This window comes from Trichoplusia ni, chromosome 8, assembly GCF_003590095.1.
Source record: "Trichoplusia ni isolate ovarian cell line Hi5 chromosome 8, tn1, whole genome shotgun sequence".
NCBI classification, from domain to species: domain Eukaryota; kingdom Metazoa; phylum Arthropoda; class Insecta; order Lepidoptera; family Noctuidae; genus Trichoplusia; species Trichoplusia ni.
The window spans coordinates 9,271,634-9,299,240 of record NC_039485.1 but is presented as its reverse complement, the minus strand read 5'-3'; the positions used below and the strand labels follow the sequence as shown (position 1 = coordinate 9,299,240).

Sequence of the window (27,607 nt, the reverse complement as noted above, 5' to 3'; positions counted from 1 at the left end):
CTATTTAGTAGTTTAAAATAGTTTAAATTACAACTTATTCTAGCAACCCTGCATATCTGTCACATTGACACTAATTATTGTGTCATTGTCAGGTGTTTACTTACATGCCGATACTTTAATTTAGGTCAATTTTTAAATAGATTAATTATTTATGTATAGTTTCAATTCTTTTACTAGGTGCTAAATCATATTTTGTAATGAGTTCTTGTTGTGGCAACGAATTAATATTTAATTCGGTTATTAGCGAAGTAGTGGCTAGTAATTTGGAGCAAGTATTATATTTTATCGATATTGTATACAATTCGGGTTTTATCCTTGGTGCTGTTTTTATTGGAGCCGTGATAGTTGTGTTTGTTAGTAAAATTCGTGTTAAGTTTTGATCGCAGCGCGGCGTCGTACGAAAGTAAAAGTAATGAGCTTGGTTGCTGCAGAGCTGTGCTCGTCGGCGTTGTAAGGTAAGCAGTTCGTTTACTATTTGAGCTTCGCTGTATTTCAATGATACTCGGCGTTTTGCGTATTATACTGTGATAACCTTGCCATGCCCCATAAACAACATTGTTCAATGTTAATGTACATTGTTGATAAATATTATTATATTCATGATGTTATGTTGCTTATACAGACTTATGCTATTCTAGAAATATAAAAGGGATTTTTATTTATATTTACGTATACAAATCTTTTGCAAACTAAATTTTACTCTATTGAAACAATAGTACAGTGGAAAATTCTTCAATATTATATATTTTTAGTTTATTTTGACACTGAAACTAATATCTTAAAACTATTTAATGCTTTCTTTGGGAAATATTTATACAATATTATTCACTTTTAAAGTTTACTGTTATCAATACTAATATGTTCTCACACTTTTATTGCCTTCTACCATTAAAACTAAGCCATAAAATATAAATTTAGATTATCAAGATACATAGCAGCAGTCATTGTTAAAAGAGACCATATCTCTGATTGGCTGGGATAGTCATTCATCATATAACTATGGCTTCACAGACATTTCTTTTTAATTTAATTCATTTTGTTAACAGCATATTGCAAGCAGTGGCGTAGCTAGGGGGACAAAGGCCCTGGTGCAGAGGGAGAGAATTGGGCCCTCCTCCCCTCTCTCCGCGTAGTTTGAACTTATATATTTATGTGAAAATGATTGATAGGGAATAAGAATAGGAAACAGTGGGTTGAATCATCCCTTGTAGGCTAAATCCATACGTCGTCTCTATCAAAATCTTCATCTGTTCAGTGGAAGACAAAGGGACTAAATAAACAACGACGCACATAACAATATAGAATTTTTATTAATCAAGAGAAAAAATGATTTTTAAAAGAATTCCCCGTCCAATTCACAATCTCTTGCGCGCTTTAATTTTTGCGAATTCATCTATGATTTCACTCAAATCCAAGTTTGATGCCGCCTCGTTTTCTATTGCAATCAACGATAAATGTCGGAGGCGATCTTGTCGAATGCTGTTTCTTAAATAGTTTTTTATGATCTTCAGTTTACTGAAAGATCTTTCTGCTGCCGCGGACGTAACAGGAATTGTGTGAAACAGTAGCATCGCTGTATACACTTCCGTAAGGTCACATTCGAGCACGCCAAATTTCGTTATGATTTCCTTGCAAAGCTGGCGAATAGACCACGTCTCCGTCAATTGAGGGAGGATCAGATGATACACATTAAGAAATTGCATCGAAAACGTGGGTCCAATTATATCGCAATATTTCTTGTGAAACTGATCACATTTTTTTACTAAAACCGTTTCATTCCAACTGAGCAAATTTTTCGGAATGAGGAAGTCGAACGATTTACAAATTGCACTCATACCACTGAAACGCGCATCTAACTGACCGATTACTATGTCGAGTACATCGTTGAAAATAGTTACTCTAAACCATTCTTCCCGGTTTTCGAATCGGTGATCAGAAGCCAATTCATCGAAATGCTTTTTAGTTTTTCTTCGTCGCTTTTCTGGGAAGGTAGGATCGATGTTGTATTTTTTCGCGGTTTCGGTGGCCTTGGATTTGAAGGATTCGAAGTCATTTCGATACTTTTTTAACTTATCCGTTGTTCCGTCCAAAGCCTTAGTCGCTTCGTCCAAAACGATGTCACGTTTTTGCAAGACTTTTGAAACGTAATTGATGTTGTTCAATACGCTGCGCATGAATTCACAAAGAAAGACAAACTCAAAATTCAGCATTTTTGATTTGATAATCTCTGCTTCACTGCGTTCGTCTTTACTGGAACTCTTCAGCGTTATTTCGGACAATGCTTTAACGATATCGAAAAAACGAAGTTTGACTGCAGTTATTGAATCAACCCTGCTGGACCATCTTGTTGGATTCAATTTTTTCAAAGTAATTTCTGATTCACCGGTGAATTTCGATAAAAGGTCCCAGCGCTTGATGCTGTTTCCAAAGAAGTTAAATAGGTCTGGAATTGTTGCAAAAAACTTCTGAATTTCGACAGAACCTCGAACGGCATCATTTATGACCAAATTCAAATTATGACTGGCGCAATGTACGTACTCTGCATTTGGCTGAATATCTTTAACTCGTTTTTGCACGCCATTATACGCACCACTCATTAAACTGGCCCCATCGTACCCTTGCCCAACACACTTTTTAAAATCAAGACCCTTTTCGGAGAACAACGTGGTAACTTGATTTACCAAATCCGCGGCGCTGTGTTTACTGACACACTGCGTGGAAACCGAGAAATACCTCTTTTACTTCAATATCGATTGGTTGTCCATTTTCCGATCTTGATACCACTGCATATCTTACGACGATGCTCAGTTGATCCACTTTTGATACATCCTGCGTGGTATCCATGATGATGGTGAAAAACGGTGATGCCCTGATTCGATCCAATAAATGATTCTCCAGTTTGGTGCCTAAACACTCGATCATTTCATTTTGAATCGTTGCACTCAGATATCTTGTTGATCCTAAAAACATGGGGAGATTAGAAAACATTAGATTATGATAACATAAATTATAAACACAGTAAACGATATAATTTCTTACCTTTGGGCATATCCAAAACTTGACGCAAGATGTGGTCGTATCTAGCAACGAGTTGGACAATTGAGAGAAAATTTCCGTGATTTCCTCCCTCACTCAGATCCTCTCGATGTCCTCTCAAAGCCAAAGAACTCTTCGCAAGGGTAATTATTATATCAAATAATCTGCGAAGAACTTGTCTCCAAAATGATGCTTCTTTTCGAATTTCATCTTCAAGTTCTCTGTCGATGGTGGAACCTTTTTGCCACGCTTCATATACAGCGCACGCCTCTGTGTGTGCTTTCGAGGAACCATGTTGCTTAACTCTGTCTGATAAATGCCTCCAGTCCCGAATGCCTGTGCACCATGCATTTCTTTGCGAAGCGAACTACCAACACGGTTGGCAGTAGGCAGCATCCAGCATTTTGGAGTAGCATATCCAAAAACGATCAACTGGACCGTATTGTGACGTAGAAACGTAATACGTTTCTGAAAAGCTCCTGTTGTCTTGGTGGGGGTCCTTCGGAAAAGGTCCCGGAGGTTTTAAAGGTCCCTTGTCTCGAGGCTCGAGCCTCGAGCCTGCTCACAAGATTTTTTTTTTGAATTTTTTAAATTTTTCATTTTTTTCCAAAGCTCAGGCTAGAGGGCCCCCTGAGCTCGAGGGCCCTGGTGCACTGCACCACCTGGCCCTATGATAGCTACGCCACTGATTGCAAGAGTTTTTCACTAGACACATGGTTTTGTTATGTTGCTTGTTAAATAAACTAAAAATGACACTTCTTGTCTATGAACATTTGGTTACTGGTTTGAAATGAGACAGTTAAAAATACTACAAAATTAATTATTGTTTTCAATTATTTGTTTAAGTCTAAGTGTACTTGTTGTGATTTGAATGTTCTGGTCTATAACAAAGTAAATTTTTAAGGTGTCAAGACTGGCACCTTTTGTGTTTGTTTATTATACAAAATCTGTATAAAGTAGAAATAAATAATACTACTTATATTCCAGTGGTCTTAAAGTGTATTTTAGACAAGACTTCACTAATAATATAATTGCCAAAACCAAATCAGAGAACAATGTTGTCTTAACAACATAAGTGCAAAGCAAAGATACAGAAACTAAAGTTCAACTTAAATTCATTTTCATAAATAATAGAATAACTAATAACCACTTATCCAGTCACAGACTACTTAAAGTCCATTCCTATGCAATGTTCATAGTCCAAGTATAATTATTCAAGTAGGAAATAATGATAAAAAGAAAACAAAAAATAATTTAAAATGTAAATTTGCCATCAGGTAAAAACTCATAAAAGATGCCTTTCATGCCAAAACCATCATTTTATGATATCACAGTGAATATCTTTTGATATCATATAAGTACCAATATTGTACCTGTATGTCTATATTGCTATGTCATGCTTAATGGTATTTATTTTGTCTAACCTGTGTGTTTCAGTACTGTCTGTTTTTTTATTTCAATTGGGTGAGAACATTTGGTACTAATGTGCATTTCAGTCTTAAGGATGGAGGATCAAATTTTTTTTCATGTCTCTCTTATGGATTTTCTTCTTATTTTTGGAAATAAGTTTTCATTTGTTTCTGTTACTGACTTTTTTTTCTGAATGCGAGTTTTTTTCTTCAAGGGCCGTAGTGACGTTTACTCCTTAGACTACTTGTCTATCCCTAAAGAGAAAGAGGGAACACAATTTAGCGTGAAATAATGCAATACCAAGATATAACACTAAACCTAGTTCAGATCTAGCTGGCAGTTAGACTGGTTATCTCAGAGAACGAAAGTGAGTGCGGTCGGTGAGCGGCACTAGTTTAACGCGCTAATATTACCTCATTCGACTCGCCCACTTTTTCACTTTCCTCCGTTGCACGCAGAAAGCGTAAAGTTGACAACTTATATCGATATTTACTAATTATTTAATGAATATCTTTGCGCCTGTTTAGACGTAGTTAACGTTGTTACTTAATTTCGACGGCTATTGTTAACGTAATAAGTTACGTCCGCTGCATGTTGGGTGGCCAATACGGGACCATCCTTATTGTGTCTCAATCTCTATTGCATTGTGTGGGACTGGATCTTATTATATGAGGATATTGGCTATTGACACACATACTAGTAACTACGTTGCTAAAAAAAAAACCATCGTGAGGAAACCTGGATATCGATAGAAACCGCGATCCAGCAAGTGACCAAACTTGGTGATAAATCACGTTATATATAATCAAAATAGCACAAAATTCTTCGTGTATCAGCGATATTTGTCGCTTTTTGTTATAAAAATAAATACCTCTAAAAATAAATCAATTAGGCCGTACCAGCACTAAAGTATAGAATCCGATCAATTCGTTCCGTTACCTTTAATTCCCACGTTCCAGAACATTGGTCGTCGATCACTAGGAAGGGATCACACATAAACAATACCTCTAAAGAGAGAGGATTCGATCACCTTGGTAGTTTTACAAACAACATAAATAATTATATTGTGAACGGCACTCGTGATAAATTTGTTACCACTTTGAAAACAGACTAAAATAGGTAGGTTAGTGTATTTTCTAAAGCACTAACTTATTTTTTTTTTAATCTAATTCCTGAAATTACAATTTGTAGACAAATTGTCTTTGGCACGTGGAAAGTGCCGTGCTCTGTTAAAACTTATAGAGAGTGTCTTCCTGTTATTATATAAAACATGATTTTTATGATTTGAAAGCCTACGTGTGACATATGACATGTAATTATTTAAAATCAATAAACTGAGGAACGCGGTACATGAGTACGTCGCACAGTGGGCTGAAAATAACGTTTCATGGACATTCAAATTTTTTTTCCAATTTGACGTGTTTCTTTATTGGAATCTGTTAAAACATGCTTCTTATTGATATGTTTTAAATATAAAGTCATAGATCATAGCGAAAGGCACACTTTTGATTTTTTTTCAAAAACTTTGTATGGGGAAAACCATAAAATAAGCTATATCTCAGCTGTCGCGTGAGTGCGCGTTATTTTCTTTCACATGATTATTGCTCTAATTTTTTGCAAAATTTTGACGTATTGCACCACGCTCGCGAAAGTGCGATTACTGAGAAAAAAAATATTGAAAAATATATATATTTTCCTTTGAAAAATTCGTAAATTTATTAAAAAAAATACCTATATATCTCTAAAAATTATAACATTAGCGGCCATAAACAACTTCAGTGCTGTTTAGCTCTTCTCAATTTTATAATAATGAACAATATGCGGCTAGATATGTATCAGAGAAATATGTTTTTTACCTAATTTGTTTATGACACACGGTCTTGGACACCAGACCCTTTTAAAACAATGGATTAATATCAGTAAGTACCTATTGTTGCCATATGATTTCGTTGCCATCGGTCAGCTTTAATGGAACTAATGAGGTCATGAACACACTGGAATCATCATTTCCATCTTCCATTTTCTGTTTATACCTGCTTTGGTTCGATGAACCATCAAAACCTCACTTGGACACTAAAATAAGGTAATTTTTTTCGACACACACAGGTAAACTTTTCAAAATTCTTGTTACTGTTAAATCTAGAAGAGCTTGAAGGGAAATTTTGGCTGCTGTATCTGTCACTGTAATTGTTATTTTTTTGTCAGGATAACAATGAGATTTAGCTTGCTGTAGCTTAAAGTAGGATACAAGTCTGACACACCTTCTCGAATTTCCCTTAGTGTTATATATTGCCACGTGGACAATTTTAAGGATAAAAACATACCAAGTGCTTTCTCTGGTGTAAAAACATGCTTGGGATATGCTTTTTTGGTAAACGAGTTTAACTTTTCAGCAGCTTCTGGGTGTTTCATCATAAACTCAATAACAGAAGCCAAATTGTTTAAACCTTCTTGTCTCATCATTCGCACAGCAGCATATGCAAGCTCACTGGACTCACAGTCTCTTTGATTTTCAGTCCTACTTTTCTTTTGTTTTATTCCTAAATCTTGAAATGGTTTTCGAAGCAAACGCTTCATACTTGTCTGTGCTTCAGTTGACGAAGATGTAGAAGGGACTGGACATTCGAGAGTGATATGAGATTCAGACGCCACAACATCTGATGCCTTTGGTTCTGCAATGCAACTTGGCCAATCAATATCACACTGAAGCCAGTCTTCATATTCGCTCGCTCGCTTCGTGGGGTTTTGATGGTTCATCGAACCAAAGCAGGTATAAACAGAAAATGGAAGATGGAAATGATGATTCCAGTGTGTTCATGACCTCATTAGTTCCATTAAAGCTGACCGATGGCAACGAAATCATATGGCAACAATAGGTACTTACTGATATTAATCCATTGTTTTAAAAGGGTCTGGTGTCCAAGACCGTGTGTCATAAACAAATTAGGTAAAAAACATATTTCTCTGATACATATCTAGCCGCATATTGTTCATTATTATAAAATTGAGAAGAGCTAAACAGCACTGAAGTTGTTTATGGCCGCTAATGTTATAATTTTTAGAGATATATAGGTATTTTTTTTAATAAATTTACGAATTTTTCAAAGGAAAATATATATATTTTTCAATATTTTTTTTCTCAGTAATCGCACTTTCGCGAGCGTGGTGCAATACGTCAAAATTTTGCAAAAAATTAGAGCAATAATCATGTGAAAGAAAATAACGCGCACTCACGCGACAGCTGAGATATAGCTTATTTTATGGTTTTCCCCATACAAAGTTTTTGAAAAAAAATCAAAAGTGTGCCTTTCGCTATGATCTATGACTTTATATTTAAAACATATCAATAAGAAGCATGTTTTAACAGATTCCAATAAAGAAACACGTCAAATTGGAAAAAAAAATTGAATGTCCATGAAACGTTATTTTCAGCCCACTGTGCGTCGTGTACATTGTACATCACCTCATCGAAAGTAATGTATTATCTATGACTTGCAATACGAATATACAATCATACCCTATCTTAATAATACATATCTATATCTCGTGATAAGTAAATAGGTAGGACAATATAGGTCAAATTGAGGCTGTAAAAATAGTTTAAAGTTATCAAAGTAGCGCTTTCTGTACATAAGACATTGCTTAACACCGTACTCCGAACACTTCTTTGTTTTTAACGACGTATTATGAAAACCATTAACAAAAGTATTAGTTACAATGGGCATGGAGATTCCGAAATTAGAATTCCGTCCTTTAAAAATATTATGACGTTGGATATGAATAATTTTGCGATAGCGTTCATGCTAGAGGCTCTGTATCTCTGTATCACTCTTTGGCATCGATATAAAATCATTTCATACAATTTGCAGCCGTAGTTTCTGTTTGAAAACTTTCCATAACCAAAGATTCCACTATTTTCGGGCCCTTACTGCAGAAACGTCTAGATATTGCTTAAGTGACAGTAGGTACAGACGTATGTTTATTGGCCGATGCTTCCTTTGACATTGCGTTTCGACTCGATGCCATAGTTACAGGTTGAAAAGAACCACTTCTACCAATCAACGGCAATATGTCCGATTGAATACAAAGACAAACTCTTGCGAAGGGTGATCAATTCGTCATTTACAATTTGTATAATGTCAATCTATCTCAATCAAGTTTGGTGTCCGGAGACTGTAAATCATTTGACGGGCATTGCATTTGTCACTATTAGCTTTTTTTACAATCCGACTAATTTGTATATGATAGACAATTCTAGAAAATGTTGGTTAAAACTGAAGTGTTTCAGCAAATATTTGTAGTACACAAGTATGTTCATAAAAGACGATTACGTGTCCCAATTTTACGATTGAAGAACTGGTACTTATACATTTTGTGTACTGTGATCAGAAGTATTGTGAAGTATGATGAAATTGTTGTGAAATAGTTGCATAAAATCAACTTAATCATATATAAGTCTTGTTAGAGCCGTAATCAAAGATTAAATGGAAGAATGCAGAAGAATGCAATCACTGATGTAAATAATAATATAGTTTTTGACTTCGGTAGTCGTAAACTCTTAGATAGACACTTCCAGAAGTATCCAGTAAAAGAGACTTGTAGCAGGTATAGAAGCACCAGTTGTTTACAATAGGTGGCTCTGTTTAGTACAAACTACCTAAATTGTCTTAATATCTTTATTGAAACAGTTAATAGAGCCACATAAAAGCTGTGTCAATATTTTGATAACGTTATAAATGGTGTCAGTACGTTGTTTCTTAGAAAACCAATTACCCAATGAAGTTGTTGTTCTACTTGTCCTACATACTGAGAAGCAGACGTCTTCGTATGGGTACACCTTATAAGTATATTAAATAAATTGATGGTATGTTGTTGTCTTTCCAAAGACTAATATTGCGAAAATATTTATGACATCTTGGATAGAATAGGGATGGAAAACCATTCGCTGCATTTGCCAGTAAAAGTCAGATCGGATTATCCGCGAATTGCAGCACTCTGTGGGCCTTTAGGGATCCTTGGTCCATTGTCTTCCTTAAGAGGTACGGGATACGAATATGACAATCCCGTACGTGCTTCTTCTTTCTATGCTTTAGTATGCGTACGAAAATTGATTGAAACAACAGAAGGACGGAAGCTCTTTAAATTGCATTGTAACTATGACGAATTTGCTTTTTAATGTCACGCGACCATTCGCAACATCCACGTTGCTTCTGGCATAGATATTCAAGTATTTTGAGCAACACTTCGTTAGGACCGTAATGTGTGGCGTCCTGTAATTTGTGCGTGTAACAGGCGTGAAGTATGTGTACTTAGTGGCTTCGTTGTCTATTTTTGTTTTGGCTCTAGGTTCATCTGACTTTATGACTATGTCTGGAGTCTGTATACTAGTTACGTTACTCCGAACGCTAGAGAATCGCTGCAAAATAGTGAACTGGTAAGCCAGTGTTACGTCACTTGTGAAAGAGGATTGATCCTTCAGGCTCCTTCAGAACCTAGTCCATCCAAAGGTTGTCTGGAAAAGATCGCTTTTAGCGATAAGACCTCCCATTGTAGCACATGTTACATATTTAAAGCTTTCTATTCGTCTGCTGATCTAATGAGATGAAACATTGTCTCGGCTTTCTGGACGTGTAAATGTCAATAGTAGTTTGAAAACGTGTTTGATAAAATGATATAGATTTTTTTATGACATCATTTTGATTGAAGTGCAGAAAGATTTGGTCACAATGAATAATCAGTTTTGGGTTTAGCTTGCCCTTGACTGCTTAGAAAAGTAGGAGTCATTTTAACAAAGAGTATTTTATCATAACTCATGATAAAATTTTCTTTCCGTTCTACAGGTTTACACCTGTTACTTTGAACTGGTCTTGTTATCTAAGAAGCTGATTCGAACTAGCTAACTGTTAGTTAGTTACACAGATACAATCATGAATTTCGGTTTATATTGGTGACTAGTTTTAAACCGCAACTTCGTCCGCGTGGAATTAAACAATTTTTTTTTTCTAAAATAAAAGTAGCCTAAATTACTTCTTATTATATCAGCTACCTGCCAATGCAATCGGTTCAGTCATTTCAGAGATTAGTCAGAAAAACCGAGAGACGGACAAATTAAAAAAAAATCTTTGTATTTACTGTTATGTCCCGTATATTTATACGAATTTAGTAAAAAACTATTATGTCAATTCTACAAAAAGCCCCTCTTCATATTTATTTACACCGATGTATATTCTGGAACGTAAAATAACATGCTGTACTAATCGATGCACGTTTGTCAGACAGTTTTATACGAATGTTAGTATAATCATCCTCTTAAGATTCGATTGCGGATATTAACATCCGATTAATTATCAAACCAGCAGTAGTTGGTAAATACAGGCAGAATTTACATAGAGAAGGTTCGCTATTTTTGTGATGGCCTTAAACGGTATACTCATTGGTACCAAAAAGGTTTTATCTAACGAGTTGCCAGTGCCATTGTTTTAGAAGTATGTTTTAAGATATTAGCTAATGTTGGACTGCATTATGATAACCCTTGCTGACGAATTCAGAAGATATGTGTATTTTTCATGAGTCCTTTTTACGACCATAATGATGTAGATAAAGGTTTAGTTTTCGTATGTTTCCCTAGTTTATATAAAAAATCGAAATACGTCGGTCTTGCACCAACTAAAATATCCCTTTCTCGTTTTTTTCTACTACTGATTCTCCTGAATTATTTTGGTACCAAGTATTTAGTCTCTTTGGGCATTGATTGTTCTGCCCTTTTCAAATGTAAAATATTTTAATATTATTCTCTAACCCCTTTCCCTAAGCTCACAATGTGAATATTTAAGTTCTCGCTCACGATCCAAATAGGTCGATAGAATACGGCTTTTGTATAGAATTTTTTGTTATATTCGTTATACTTATTATTAAAGTACGTGATACAACATTTTCCCACACCTATCGAGCTGACGTGCACGTGAATTGCTTTACAGTATTAATTAATCAATAAATCATCGATAAATGACATCACATATTAACATCTTTGATTACTTCTATAAGATATTCACAATAATGCGATACTTTCCTTGATAACATACCTCATTTGTCCCAATTATTTTTTTATCAGGTTATGAGTGTTATTTTTATTTATGTGTAATTGTGATCATGCTTGGCACAACATTTTAAGATACGAAAGTTCTTTTCTTAGATTTATTAATACTACTGTATACAATATTTCTACTTGAAAACTTCAAAGTACTAAGATTCTCTGGTTTTATCTAAGTCATGGGTGAAAACTGAAGACAATGATCTATCGGCTATTCCTACCTAATATATGTACTACTATAAGAACTGAGGTATGACCTTAGTCCTATGTATAATGCTATCTTACAGAGATTTTCCACTCCATTTTCCTCCATGAATTGCAAAATTCATAGACACTTCCAATTTTAATATTTTTTTATCTACATGAATAGTTTTGTTTGTCGTCCTTCCTTAATTCAAAGTCAGCGAACGTTCAGTGATATTAAAAAGTCAAATGTCCGATCACGCGGTTCGCCACGTTTTGCTCTCAAACCTAGTGCGCTAATGTCAGCTATAGGAGAAAAATCATGTATCAATAAATAATCAATTCTTTTTATTGAAAAACGAACGGGAAAATATCTGATATCAATGTAGGTAGGTGTTTCACGTGTGCTTTAATGTCATTCAATGGTTTGACTTAATTTTTTTCAAGGCCTGACATCGAAAGTAACGGTAAAACTATTGTGTGAATACCAAAAATGAAATTGTGTGACATTTTACAGTTTTCTACTTTGCATATCATGCCAAGACAATATGTATACTGTCTATAAGTTCCGTAGCTTTTTATAAATGTTTTGTTATTTTTTATACATTTTCATGATTTATTTCTGAAACATTTCACATTTTCAAAATTTTCTCCTCTTCTACTGAAACTATTCAAAAGTTTTCTATTTCAACCTAAAAGATACATCCTCAGTTTTAACCAAACGTGTAAGACATTTACCTTATAACATATGGTTTAAAAGTCCAACAGTCTTGATTGAGTCGTATATACGATAATCGAATGCTCCCTTCACAGAAGCTAGTGAGCGTCAAGCTCAGTCCAATCCTAGAATCTAGGATATCTAGTTTTAATGGATAACCAATCACAAGTTACGTTACATATCTGTATCTGGACTCGATCATTATCCGCAATTATAGCTTACATTAAGTATTTATTTATTCAATTTCGCAAGCTTTAGGAATGAGGTTTACTCATGTGTAGTTTGAGTAGTTTTACAGCCGGTTCGCACACGTCCATTTTATCGGATACATTTTTTAGACCGATATTAGTGTATACAGAATACTGTGTATGAAGTCGCGACTCGTCAAATAAAACGGACCAGTAAATCGGTTACCATGTGTGAGCCGTTTGTTACCTTAACCCAGAGTACTCATGTACTCTGTTTAGGATTGTTGCTAAACGAAATTTAAGAGATTGTGATCTTAATCACCTGCTGCTGTGGAACTACCCAAACAACTGGCGATGTAGGTCGGCTATTGCATAAAATTAGTAACAATTTGTATGAATGCGCATAATTTGAGTGTAGTGTAAATATAATCCCGAATATTCGTCTTGGTTTGCATGGATATCCTTTAATGATTAAATGTTAGAGCATAAACAAAATATCATGTTAATCATAGAAACGAATCTAACTTGATTCGCTTTCAATAATTATAATCAATGCAAACCCCTATTGCTCTGGATTATTTGATATTCTACTATTTTTAACGTTTAAATTTAATGTAAAAATATTCTGGAAAAGTCCACGAAAATTGAGATCGTCTACATTTCCATATGAATTCACCCAAATATAAAATAAAAGTAGCTCTACATAGAAGTTTGTACCCTTTTTGACAACAAGTCATATAAATAATGTCAATGTAAGTTAAGCTAACAATGAACCAGTTGATTGCCATATAAGGCACGAGGTCTAATTGAATTATATTCCGCACCGAATGGTTTTCATGTACCTATATACAATTGGAATAGGGTACGAGATTGCTAGTAAACAGGGAGGATTTATACAATAGGGAGAGCGGGACATAAAACTTCCATCCAAGATAGTGTATCCTTTATGTCAGCCCTCAAGTCGCTTGTTTTACGAAGAGACAATAATATGATTGTTATATTTATATTGACAATAATGTGATTCAAAGTGTCAGTTTTCGGCCCAATTTATCAAAGAGTAGTACACATATGTAAAAATATATGAAAAAGTACAAAGGCACTTTTTATTTATTAAGAAATTTCTGCAAGCAGGCCTGGACGTAGAAGATAACAAAAATAAAAATGGACGCAGAGATTGAATAAAAAAATTAGATATTCAATAAGTCTTAAAGCAGCTTATTGCTTACAGTAATACAATAGGCTCATATCTTTGAACATCATATAAGTTGCGGTATTGCTGATAATCAAAGATTTATTCTTTAAGCAAGACTCTTAGTATGTGTTTACGACGATTCAGTCGCTGAAATATTGAATTCCGTGTTCCGTATATGCGGTGGTGGAGGTAGGTTCTTATTACGCTTAAACATCTTACAAGAATTTTTGTTTCATTTCTGCAGTCCTGTTCATTTTGTTTATGTGGTGAAGTCAACTGACAAACTGACTTTAGGCTGGCCTGTTGGTCCAGTAGTTTGTGGCCCATTACAAATGGTTGTGGTGGTCACGACCATTTGTTCTGTGTTTAGATGAAATGTATATCTATAATATTTAGGTATGTTTTTAAATACAAACGTTTGTTTATTAATTGTATAGTACTAACTTTGCTTAGTTTGAGACTAGATGGCGTTGTGTGAAAGTTGTAAAATATATTATTATATTATATCACACCTTCCATTTAACGGCGTGTGATCAGCAGTGTGATACATTTTTACTTGGATTCTTGCTTGGAGTCCATCTCCTCATCTCCTACGTATAACTGGGATGTTACAGGAAAGAGCTATGGTCGTATTTATCGTAAGTTCGGAGCCAATGTCCTTTCTCTTCATTTCCTTACGGATGTCCGCACTACCTATCACCATTGACCACAGTACCATATCTCTATAACTTTTAAAGCTATCATACATACACACAATTGTGTAGTTATAACTTCGCCCGCACCTAAACTGATATTTTTTTTATCTATTTTGATGATATACTCCTAAAAATATTTTACGAAACTTCTCTGTTATTTTTTATCTATTCTTCCGCAACAGGACTAACAATGTTTATCCTAATTGTTTAAATATTTAAGCAAGGAGGTTTATCTATGCGAAATTACGAATATGTAGGTACTGCGACTCTACTTTTCGGCAAAGCAAAGAATATTTTAGAAATACCTTAGTAATTGCTTTAAGTTACAGATAACAATACCATACTATTATAATTTAATTATAAAAATACTAGCAACAGCTAGCGGGCTGTTGCCCGCGAGCTAGCCTGCTTCTTTGTGATGAAAACTATCATGAGTGTTAATCCTGGTTATAAACTATCTGGGCACCAAATTTCTTCTAAATCCGTTCAGTAGTTTTTGCTTGAAAGAGGAACACATACAAACTTTTGCGTTTACAATACTTGTAGTTTATTTATAATTTTAGTATGTTGTTAATTATTAAAGCTTATAAAACTATGCAAATTAATTAAAAATATAATATTAATATAAATTTTAAGTTAATTTAAGTGTCCAATACGAAGGCTGTGTAATTTAATTCCGTTAAGAATAATGAAGACAGCTGGGTATAAATAATAATTTTCTTTAACATTGTTTATTGCTTCAAGTTAATAATGTGAAAAAGATCCTGTATATAATATATACAAACAATGTTGTAAGTATTTATGTACGAAAATGAAAGTTACTTTTATGGGCGTCATCATTTTTAAACGATTTTAATTTTTTAGGACATAAATATAAAATTACATTAAAAGTTATCAGCCAGTATAAAACTTGTGTAAATACAAAAAAGAAGTTCGAAATTTAACTCAAATAATTACAATCTTTTATTTGCGTGTCATTATAATGACTGAACATTTAAGATTTAAATTACAATTAAGACGAAAAATTGTATTAGCAGTAAGCCTTTTTTAGTTATTACTTTTCTTTTGAAACAATTTATTTCCTTTTCTAAGTACTTATTACACACGAGAAAATAAAACTTTAATATATGAGTACATTAAGTTTTTTTAAATAACAAAATTAGAACATTTTTATAGGCGCTTCGCAACAGACTGGTTTTTTCAACAACAGTCCCCTATGATGCGCAGATAACAACATACTATGTAAATTGCGTAACAGACAAATAAAGGACGATATATGTGCAGAGTATTGAACATATCCCACGTGTTGACGTGCCTTAAGAACATTTACATCACTTAGCAACCATTCATATTGGCATAATGATCTGTTAAGGGATCTTTAGTTGCTGCAAAAAAATACTGAACGATTTTTTATTAATTTAAATCGAAATAAGTAAATTATTGTGCACTAAATAAGTTTCTTATGAGGAACTGCGTAGGGTTAACGAGAATGACGAGGGAGCAAAGAGAAAAGGCGAGGGGACATGTTAGGTTGGGTTATTCGCGACTCATTTATAACTTATAAAATAAAATAAGAGACAAGCACCTAGCACTTAAATTTGTCGAAAAAGATAGCAATAAATTATGCCTTAATGTTTAAAAAAAGAACGTAATGTATTTCGTTTCTTTGGAAAACAACAAAATATATAATTTTTATTTTTTTTGGCTCACATCCTAGAAAGTAGAGGCGCCGTTGTAATCTACATAAGTTACAGGATTATCTGGAAGGCTTTGTTTGGAGGACAACACAAATTGTATAAAAACAAAACAGAATATTATAATAAGTACAAGCCACCCATGTTACTCATTTCTTTTACTACCGTGTTAATAAAACCCCAGTAAACTAAGTGTAATATGAGTCGACTTCAATCGGGTTGTGCATCGATCGCTCGCTCCCTTGATACCACAATATGGTTTCTATGCAGGCGGTCTATTGTACACTCCACCACGTAGTTTAGATCGGACGGACGGACGTGTAACCGGCCCCTAACACAACTCTACTTATGTAAAAATCATAGTGTTGATCTGACAAAGTGCCACGATCATCATATAACTGTTTTTATCACTGTTCTATATTCCACATAAATATTAACAATGACCAGTAAGCGTCACGTTACAAGATAATTTTACTAACAGAACTACCTGATTGCATGAACATGAATTTTATGGGACGCCATTTTAAAATTCAACGTTCATGTTATATTGATTCGCCTCGCTCCCAAATGTTAAGGAGTGCATCATGTCATATGCATGATTCAAGCTAAGAACGTGTTTGTGTCGTTTTGCGATTTTTTTGTAGGTATAACACTTATGTAGAGACGATTTCTATTTGAAGTCGCCTAAATTTTGCTAACCGCAAAGATAGAGTTACATCCTTAACAGAATTGAGGAAAAAAACAACAAACAACTTACCAAACAGGAACATGGTGTGCGCAGATACATACCTTATGTATCTAGGACTGAAGTAAGATACAGAACAAAAAGTGGTTTGCTATGAGTTCGTAGGCTCCGGTTACATTGCCATAACTTCACTGCAGACCAACTCTAGCACCTTTAATTCTATTTACAGCTGGTCATCGTGTGAAATAAAAAGTATTTTTAAATGAGTATTGCGTGCAAAATAGGCTTTTAAATTAGGATCAGCTCCTAGTTATAAATATGGTCCTATAAACTCGAAGTAAAGCTGAGGAATTTACATGATTAATTTGTTTTTTGCCGACCCAGCTGCCTGTATTAAGCTGAACACTTTTAAATTAATTGATATCGAACTGTCTGGCAAGAACAGACTCCTTTGTGTTTTTTTAGAAACCTGAATGTTTGTTTAGTAGACGATTGAATATGACCTAAGAAGTCATTCTCGTCTTAGCTTGGTGCGAATACTCGACTGCGGAAAATTACTGTATCTACGTACAGCTGTTGAATACTGATCTCACAAGTTCTTGTGTCTGTTAAATCTCGTACATTGTCTGTGTAACTACTCAATCACAAAACCTACGTGTTGAAAAAGTCGATACAAGGCGAACCTCTATTATTTGTTAATAATAGAAGTTTTATTTTTAGAACATCACGTGTGTTTTAACATACGTCACAAACTCCAGCGGTAAGAACGAACTTTGAGTAAACTACTTGTACAGGTACATCAAAGATGATGGTATGATGTTGACCGAGGGTAAAAGTATGAAGAGCAATCAGGTATCGTGTCTCGGGCAGTGGTAGAGTCGCGCTCGGCGGAGGAGCAGCACAGTGACGTAAGTGAGCGGCGTGTATTCGGCCAGGCTTTTCGGCGGGGCCCCCACCATTACGTTTTGTTTACAAGAGCGACGCCTGAGCGCCGGCACTCGCAGCCGGTCAGCACGCGGGACGCGACGCTCGCGACACCACAACACTACTAATAACCTCCACTTAACTAACCATTGATAAGTGATGCCCCCCAAGTGTTGAGGCCCCCGAGGACACTACCGGTTCCGAAGTCGTCTTACAAAAAAAACTGGAGCCATTATACACATATTCGGTTTATATTAGATCACATCCGCGGAATTAGACGTGCAACCAGTGTGTGCTAAGGACCTGCATATCGCCGAAAATTATCGTAAGTCTTAATATCAATTTTATTTTTCACGTGAAACCAGTTTTTGTTGCGAAATACGTAGATATGTTTAGTATTAAAAGTAAGTCGTCATATCCAAGAGCCGTCGTGCTTGATCTGTTTGCTCGTTGAATGTTTTTGTTGGTGCGCCTTTTAATTTAGGAACAAGCATCGTGTATGTGAAGGTCGTAATTTTTATGTCACTTACGTTCCTTTTCGAAATCGAAAACCGGTTGGGATCTTTTTTTAAGCTGGTGTAATAAAATTAACATATCAGTGGCAGGGATCGGTGCACGCGTGGCACACAGGTACCTTCGGTTTAAATTTAGGGGACTCTTACACCATACCACCGCTCTCATGTAAATATTCAAAGAAGCGTCGAGTATGCGAGTAACCATTGTATTCATTTTTCTTAATATAGTTACAAATCTTTGATAACACTCCGTATCTCCCCTCGTGTGATGGCCTATTTGTTTACGTTGTATTTGATCTAAACTTGTTGATATACGTTGATAACAGAGGAAATCAGTCATTGAGAAATATTCCAACAGTTGGCACTTAGTTTCTTGTAGTTATGTTTACCGACAATAGCTGTAATTTTGGTATTACCAAACTGCTTTTGATGCAGCAAGGCGTCTAGCCTAGACATGTAGTCGTGAAGTCGAAGAGCCACAAACGAATTAATGATTATTGTGGGGCTATAAACACACCTACAAGTGGTAACGTTTCGTAATAGTTATTACTAGATAATTACGTTTTCAACGTGGTATCGTTGTACAATGTACATCCATAGTACGGCTCTACCTCGAATAGATTAATGCAAGTAGCGGAAAACTCAATGTACCAAAAAGTATTCGTTTCCGAATAACATTGTAAAATCGTTTAATCGATATATCTTTTTTATAGTTCTCTTTACTATACTACTGTTTGCATATTCAATTGCTGTAATTTGTGTAAATTAATATATTTTACTGCAATACAATCACAAACAATTCCTTTTAATAAAGGCATTATCGTCTTTTTAAAATTGTATTTACAAGCTATAAATAGTATTTCAACTAGAATTAAAATGAAATAGTGAAGGAAACAATTTCAGCAACACGAAACGGTGATTTAATTAAACAGGGATTTTTGTTTTTAATATTTCGTCTGTTGTTTTATTTATTTTGAGATTGAACAAATTTTCATGTACCTTTCGATACTTAGAAAACAATAAGGAAACCAATGAAACGCCTTCAAATCAATCCATGTTTGGAATCCTTAAACGTTCTCTATACTTAACCAATATCAATTGGATTTACTTACTAAGCATTAAAAATATTTTTACAGCATTCAAATGTTTACCTAATTCATCAATTATAACCAATTAATTATAATTCGATTAAATTCGTAACAGAAATACTTTGACCTTTTTTTCTGTTTGGAATTATTTGTCGGGTTTTGCCCTCTTGGAAGTAGTTGTAATGTTTCATCAAACATATCTCTGTACTTTAGACGTGAATGAATACAAGACAGCAAGACGATTTTGACTTTAATGTCATCTATATTTAATATCAAAATTTGATACTTCTGTGTCTCTCTGCCTCTTTCTCTGTTTGTTTTGGTTTGTCCTTCGTTCGTCCTAGAGGTAGGGTTTCGTCTCGAGAGTGCGGGAGAAATAATTGTGATCTAAGCACCCTCTTCCAGCGACCTCTAGACGTTCGACCTTAGCATCGGGCTGTTCAATTGTGTTACATAACAATATGCGTCATGTATCGGTTCGGGAAAGCTATTACAATAATTTTGCATTATTTCTTTTGACTACTTCATTATTGTTTGGTTAAAGTTCAATGTTTAAGTTAATGTTGACGGAATTACTACGCGTTAATGTTGTGACTTGTGAATCTTGTGGTGTTCCACCAAAAGTATTATCATTGTAATTTTGAATTACGAAGTCATTAATTCTCTTATTTTTTTGTAACTCAAAAGGGTTAAGAACAGCTCTATTCCAGACACGCCTGTACAATTTTACCATCCTAGGCAATTCACAATTTCTAACCAACTGCTGACTACCCGTGTTTGCCCAAAAACCACCCTTTTTAAGCAGTTACTGACCAATAATATTAATATCACGCAGTTAAAAGTTATGATGTCTTTGAACTTGCTATATCCTGAATATCGTTTTGCTTTGTGTACGTTGCCGAAATTATATTTGATTCATTTTATGAAACAGTTAATTCTGGATAATTTCGAATGTTGTACCAGTTTTGTCAGTTGTATTTTTACTGAGCTGTATTTTTGTTTAGCATCATTTGGTCATCAGCATCTGCGTATTTTTCTTTATTCTTGAATCTAAATTAGTGGCCTTAACCAAAAGTTTTTAAGACTTTTTTCAATGGCTAGTAGTAAGATAGAGTAGTCAATCAAATTTAAGCATGCACTCATTCTTTCAAGTATGTAAAGTTAAGTTTATAAAACTCAATTTTTTTTTGTTTTGTTTTACGTATCATATTTAAAATTATATCATAATTTAGATCTTTTGACCTCGACATTTAACTAAGTACAGCTTTGACAATCATGTGACCTCTATAATCTAATGAAAGGTTACAACTACTGTAATAACCGACTCATTTCTTGGCAGTTCAGTAAACAGTCGCCGAGATAACTCGTTCACTATCGGCCATTGACTGCTGCCCACTTGGAACCGCTTAACTGATAAACTAACTACACTTTTTAATATCAAAACGTTGCGGTACTTGTTTAATAAAGTAAAACTTGTAAACTAATCTACAGATAAGTTACGAAACGTTTAGTTTTGTAACCGTTCAGATATAATAACATCACATAATAATTTATAGTGTTCATAAACCTCAATAATATTCACATCTCGATCGAGTTTGATTCGTCAGAGAAAATTCGTTTCTAACATTCGAGAGGTTGGTCACCGGTATTTTTGTAAATATTAATAAGCATTTAAATTTCTCGAGATGAAATATGGAAAGATGAAAGTTTTTCTTACAGTCATGGGTTTTTTCCACGTGGGTTTTGAGTAACATAAAATACGTTTATTTTAATCGAAAGTATATAAATCATAAAACATCTACACGGCAGGCTCTGATTCAATAAACTGGGTTACGAGTTCCACTTTGTACGAATAGATGAAAGTAATTAAGTGTTTTCGCTTTCGTACGACCAGTTCTGGTCCACTGTCGCTGCGTTCACATAATTTTCCTTGTTCATTAGTTGTAAAAAGCGTTGTATAGCCTACATGACGGGTGGAATACTAGTTTTCGAATATAGACGAGGTAGGCTGATAAATCTGACTGAACTATAAATTTGACGGCGTTTTAAAGTTATTAATGTCATTTCTACTTTTTCGCACAGAATAAATTAATAAAAGTGCGTCATTTCCAGCAACAGGTCAAGCCGTTATTATTCATGTTTTTATCAAGTGATTTACATCTGCAATATTTTTTTCATGAACACAACTACTGTAAGTACTAGTATTATTACTTGTAATATAAGATTTTAGAAGCATGTGTATGAGACTCCAAAAAGAATCGTTTGTCGAAGAAAACCGATCTTTTCATGCCGAAAGTAAAAGTTTACTTTCGGCATCTCCACAAGATGAAAGTGATTCAAGTGACTAGTTTGTATTAGTTTCGCTCTCGACCGCTTTGTCTGAAATTCTTCTTTACCATTGTGCCGTTTAACCTCATACTTTATATACTTACGGCTGTCTGGCCAAACGCATCAACTATCATTATATTATACAACCCTTTTCTACTCGTTGCCAGTCGCATGGCAAATCGTGGTAATTGTATTAGTATTCTGATCCATTGGACGTCCATGTCTAAATAAATTTTAATAAATCTCTTTGTGTGCAAAAAAGCGAAATTTAACCAAATGTGATTGCGTAGCTCAGGGAGAAAGTCGCACTATATGGCTGGCGCGTGCGTCTGACGGATTTACGTGCTGGTGACGTGCGTGTTGCGAAAATTCGTTCGGAAAAATTTGCAACAGCTGATAACACATAGGGGAGTGTGTAGTAGCACATCGAGTTATGACGTCAAAAGAGTATCGAACAGAAATGTGAATGAATTGGCTACGGCTCTGCTACCGCTGTAAACTTGCTGATCTACATAGAAAGGCTATCTATGCCAAGAGTTACGCAAACGAGATTCGCCAAACTGGGTATTCATTAAAATTTTGAGGCCGTGGCGACTCCACCCAGCTTAAAGCTCCGTACCCATTCATTGAAGAGAAATTGGTGTCATCAGCGACCTATACACTGAACCGCTGGACTGTAAGCCCGGTGCCGAAGTAAAAGTGTTCCAAAAAATTTACGTCGCGAAATTACATTGCGATTTCGCCGTAACGAGGCCAGAGATGTGGGTCGAGTAACAGCTATCTGTTAGAATTGATACTTTTTTGTTTGTTACATTTAGTATCCGGCAGTCAAGGCGTAGTTCACGGCCATTGAAATTTTAGACATCGTTAGCGATTATGGCTCATATTTTGGTATCACTATTAGACGTAATTGATGTATTGTGCGACGCTCATAAATTTAGGCCGTCTCTGATCTAGTTTTTATCTGACAGCGACGAAACCTACGAATGTGTCTTCACTCAGTGTGCGAGAGATTGACAAAAACTGTCTTTTACGTCTTTTCATGCAAAACCTTTGTTCCAATTTTGATAAATGAGTTCTCATTTTGTCAATCGTAAATCTTTAGTACGTAGATATCTGACACATGTACAATATGGATGTAATGATTTTTATTTTCTGCGCAGAGAAGTATATATACAGAGATTAATAAGTTAGATTGGTTCAATCTTGTAGATATAAATTCTGCTAAGAATGACTTGGTAATATCTTGATTACATAAATAGCAAGATTACTACGTCACGACGTCTTAGTTATATTGAAAAGGAAAATTCGAATTATATCAGTTTCCTGAATGTCACGTATTATTCGGGTTCTTTGTATGGTCGGTTCTTGAACATGGCCAGACCCAGACTTTATCAATTCACACTGGCACTTCACGCCTCAGTTATTACTGCGGCTGCTACTGATATACCTATACTTATTGCGAGGTAAATTGTTAATGTCGATAAAAAGTTGGCAAATCCATGTGATAATAGACGCTTTTATGTCTTGTGGCCACGACAAGAATTTTAATTGTGTTGGATGGCAAGCCCTGAGACCGTGTCAACGCGTAACGTTGTTTTATTTTAATTAATCTTATTTACACTACGCATATGTTGTTTTAAAGGTGCACTTTTCAGTTCATTAATTAAGAAGATATAGTTAAGTTTGTCGTAACCTGTAGGCGTCGGATAACGACTTGACAACTTCACCTTCTCTTTGTATCTCGCCCGGCAGGATTTGTACACTTTCCTTATTGAGATTAATATGGCGACCGACAGTGACTTGGCAAGTCTCTAGTTCTACACGACGCGTACTCCGACCTCCGCCACCTTCGTAGTGTCTAGTACTCGCATTATGATGTCATCAACAAAAATAATTACAAATGGTTTTGTGTTAAAAGTATTGCTACTTAATTTTAAACCGGTCCACTGCAACGTATTGGCAGCTTTATAGTATCGTAAAGATAATAAAGAATATTTTGAGTTCTTTCATCAATACCGCATGCTGCTTCGTACATTCTATTAAGCCTCGACAAATTCTCTGACCTAAAAGGTTCCGTTAAGTGAACTTCAGTGTCTGTTTTCCTTTTATTGCTTTATTTATGTTCTTGTAAAGTATCAAGTTACAGTCCAAACAATTTTGCACTCTATCTAGGATCTGATAAGGCTTTCACCTGTTACGCCTTCCTACACTCCCCAAACCCGTAAGAGTAGAAAACGTTGGTGGAGACTTTAAACTTGGAAATGTAGGTACCGTGGGTTTACTGGATGCGTATTGAACTAACGATAAACTTAGAACTCTCGAGTAGAACGCATGAAAACATAAGAAACATTGTACGTAACTTGATCTCTGAACTTAAATTAATTGCTTATTGACACGAGTCAGTATACATATATGGTTCTACAAGAAAACTTTCAACTTGCTTCCTTTTCTATGTATGCTGAATGAAAACTCAAATTGATATAAGTTATGTGAAGCCAGTTAGCCCATAATTCATGTAGAGCTATGTTACTTGGCGCTTCGGAAAAGAGACAAAAAATTGTTAGAGCGAGATCAAAGTATACAAGCTTGTTGTGTGAAACAGAGACGGTGATATTTTGTAGCTTATTCCCGACGTGCTAAGTTACATCGGCCGTGCAGTACCCTGCACGAAGTATATGATTTGCAACATTGCACAAGTGATGGCTCGTTAGCCTTTTGTCTATAAATATGGGACCCTGACTTTATCGCTTCACTTTTTGCAATTTAGATGAAAGTTCACGATTCGTTTAACTGCTTTATGTTTCAGTAAATTGAAAGGTGAATTATGAACATAATAAATATAAAACTTACATGCTGTATAATTTATGTAAAATCATATTTCTCAGAAACTTTGCGGAAATAGTCTACCATTGAAGTCTGTTTTTTTGTACTTGACCTTATACCAATTGTTTGGTTAGAAAAGATTTTTTGTGTATTGTTTTCATTTCTGTTTTTAATCGACTGACTTTCTATTACATATAGGTCATGATGAGGTGGAGATTTTTAAGAAAGTAGAGTATACTTAATTCTGTTAAGTCTGTTACTACATTGTACACACTGCTTTAAGAATAATAACTAAATAGGTCTTAATAAGGGTATGTGAGACATGTCTCTCGGAAAAGTAATTTGTGCACTCTACAATACAAAGACAACTTGTCACATGTTGCGTAATTTATTTTTTATTTATTTCATGCATATTTATGTCGCATCATTTCAAGTACTCCGGTCTAATTTATAATCCTTGACTATAGAGGAATTATAAGCGCGATATAAAATGTACGTTATGTTTATTGAAGCAATCCATTTAACATTTTACAATGCTACAAGAATAACGAGAGCATGCTAAATGTGTTTACAGCAAAGTCGTATAAAAATGACGTGAGAACTATTGTCCTAAAATACTATTGTTATCTCGGCATTTAGTATAGACAGCTGTGCGGTACAAAAGTATGTTACAAATCAATACCTCTACTTGATTTAAGAAAGGAATATATGATTTGTTAGGAAGAAACTCAACAAAATTGCATCCATGCGATAGAAATCTGTCTCCCAAATTAAGACCCGGTATTAGGTCAATTCCAGGTTACGTTCCATGTTCACATGGGACCCAAGGAACTTCCTTGAGGAGCTCCCAAAATTCTCGTCTTACATCCCCAAAATATGTTTTCGTAACGAGTTGAATAACCCAAAGGAATTTCTATTATCCTTATTTGAAAAGTCTAGGTCTGCAGAATACACTTTAAAATGTAACGAATTCTTTATAGTAAGATATCTAGGATTTATTTCAAACTCGTTTCTGCAATCCTCCTCCGAGACTAGAATGACTTGTGTTAGAACTATTTATACAATATACCGGGAATGCTCTACAAATTCTCGCAGCTTGTACATTGAAACACAAAGTCTTTCTACGATTAGGCACGTATTCCTACCTCATTATTTTAGACCTACTTATGAGAAATTTGCTATTTAGAATCCGTGGCCTAGAAATCCTACACGCGTACCGTAGAGTTGTCCGAGATACATATATTAATTAGTGTCAAGTTAGGCATAGAGCAATTGTTTCGAAAATTTTAGGTCATGATGAATCAAACCAACTTACGATGACTCGTCATTTCTTGGCACTGCTGAATAGAGTCAAGAATGTGTGTTATGGCAGTTTTAATTCTCCAACATTAACACATATACGTAAAGAATTGCCTATTATTATCTGTATACGTATATTGAAGGCCGCGTCATAATAGTCAGTTGCATGTATTTGGTGTTTGTGTTGTCGGTGTGTGTACACTGTACAGTTCGTGTCGGAAGTGGTCCTCGCTAAGTTGTTAGGCGAGGATAAGAAGTAAAACCACCTCCTTTGTTTACTTTTGGTAGTTGTTTGAATGTCCGAAGGGGTTTTATATACTCACCCACCGACGTGCGTGAGGTTAAAAGGTTGTTTGTCTTCACGCGTATTGTTTTATGTATCCTTGCGCTCTTTTCCCTTAACAGATGAGTTGAATATAAAATGAACGCATTAAACTCAGTGCTTGGCTGACAGAATAGCATTCACGTTTTTATGTGTGAGTATTGTTTTTGTTTCACCAGCTACAGCCAAGTTTACCCTCGGGGATGCGTTTGAGCAACTAGACGTCGTTTTTTTCAACAAAATACTGATGCGTGAGGTTTTTTGTTAATGTTTGCGACACAACAGAACTGGTTCCTCGACAGTTTTTTACCACACGCCACCAGAAAGGGACGAGAACATACCGTGCTTACTTTTTTGGGTTTTCACGTATAATCTTTTATAAATCATCACCATGGTTGTACTCTGGAGAGTTTAAGTTTAAATGCGTCAAATTATAGCCTCCATGTTATAAGGGCATATCAATTGTTTACGTAAGCCCCTATGTTTATGGAGATAATTCGTGATTTAAATGCCACTTCAACTAATTACGAATGCCCTCATTATTAAATGAGTGCAAATTATATTCGAAGGAAATATATAAACAAAATGGTATTGCAATATCAGTGGCCTATAAAACAATGTTGGGTTCTAATCGTTTGACCTAGTTGTAGGGTCTTATGAAGGAAAATGTAATTACTTGCCCCAGAATAAATGTACAAACCGAATAAATGTGGCATTTACCGCTAACCTATCAAGGCAAATGGCTGTGTGCTAGCGTTAGTGGGTTCAGATTTACTTTTACCTATACGGTTTCTTACCTAACTGTAAGTGTAAGTGACTAAGTTCTTTCGATCGTAAGATTTATGATTCGAATGTAAGATTTATCTACTTTCTTCAAGCCGCTATCTCTTGAGATAACTTGGAGTTAAGAAGAGCGTGACCTAGTACCTTCATTAAATATTTATATGAGCGAAAAAAAGATTATCAAGTGTGTTTCTTATGCGGCATGTACCCAAAGTTGTTGTTTTAAAAAGTGGCCAGATTTCTCCATGCGAATTCAAGTGTTGTCTGTATGCAAATTGTCGATAAGTACATGCATGGAGGCGTTTCTTTTGCGATGACATTTTATCACCCGCCCAATGCACTCGCGTTGTATCACTTTCACCGGACCTTTTACTTCGAGAGCAACGAGTCTTTTTATTTGTTTAACACTTGTTTCTGCGTGTTTTAAGTGGTATTATTGTTCGATAACACGCAACTCTAGCGTCGTCTTGAGGTTGTTTAATGTGAGGACTAGAAATACTGAGCGCTCAGCGTCGTTACTAGTGTTATTTATTTCCGTTAAGTCATATCATACATTCAGATACAGTGAAGTAAAAAGCCTTTTAACAGACATCAGATAATTCACGTGTTTATTGGACTCTGAGGGTGATAA

The 27,607-nt window shown here is 35.1% G+C and overlaps 1 protein-coding gene across 1 annotated transcript; it reads right to left on the bottom strand.

Annotated features, from left to right (window-relative positions):
• Positions 1–1,070: 1,070 nt before the first annotated feature.
• Positions 1,071–3,718, bottom strand: LOC113496900. The gene is made up of 2 exons (XM_026876285.1): positions 3,040–3,718; positions 1,071–2,960 (listed from the first exon to the last, which is right to left on the bottom strand). Exon 2 carries the CDS (start codon positions 2,595–2,597, stop codon positions 1,356–1,358), a length of 1,242 nt encoding a protein of 413 aa, XP_026732086.1. The 5' UTR covers positions 2,598–2,960; positions 3,040–3,718; the 3' UTR covers positions 1,071–1,355.
• Between the last annotated feature and the right edge of the window lie 23,889 nt (positions 3,719–27,607).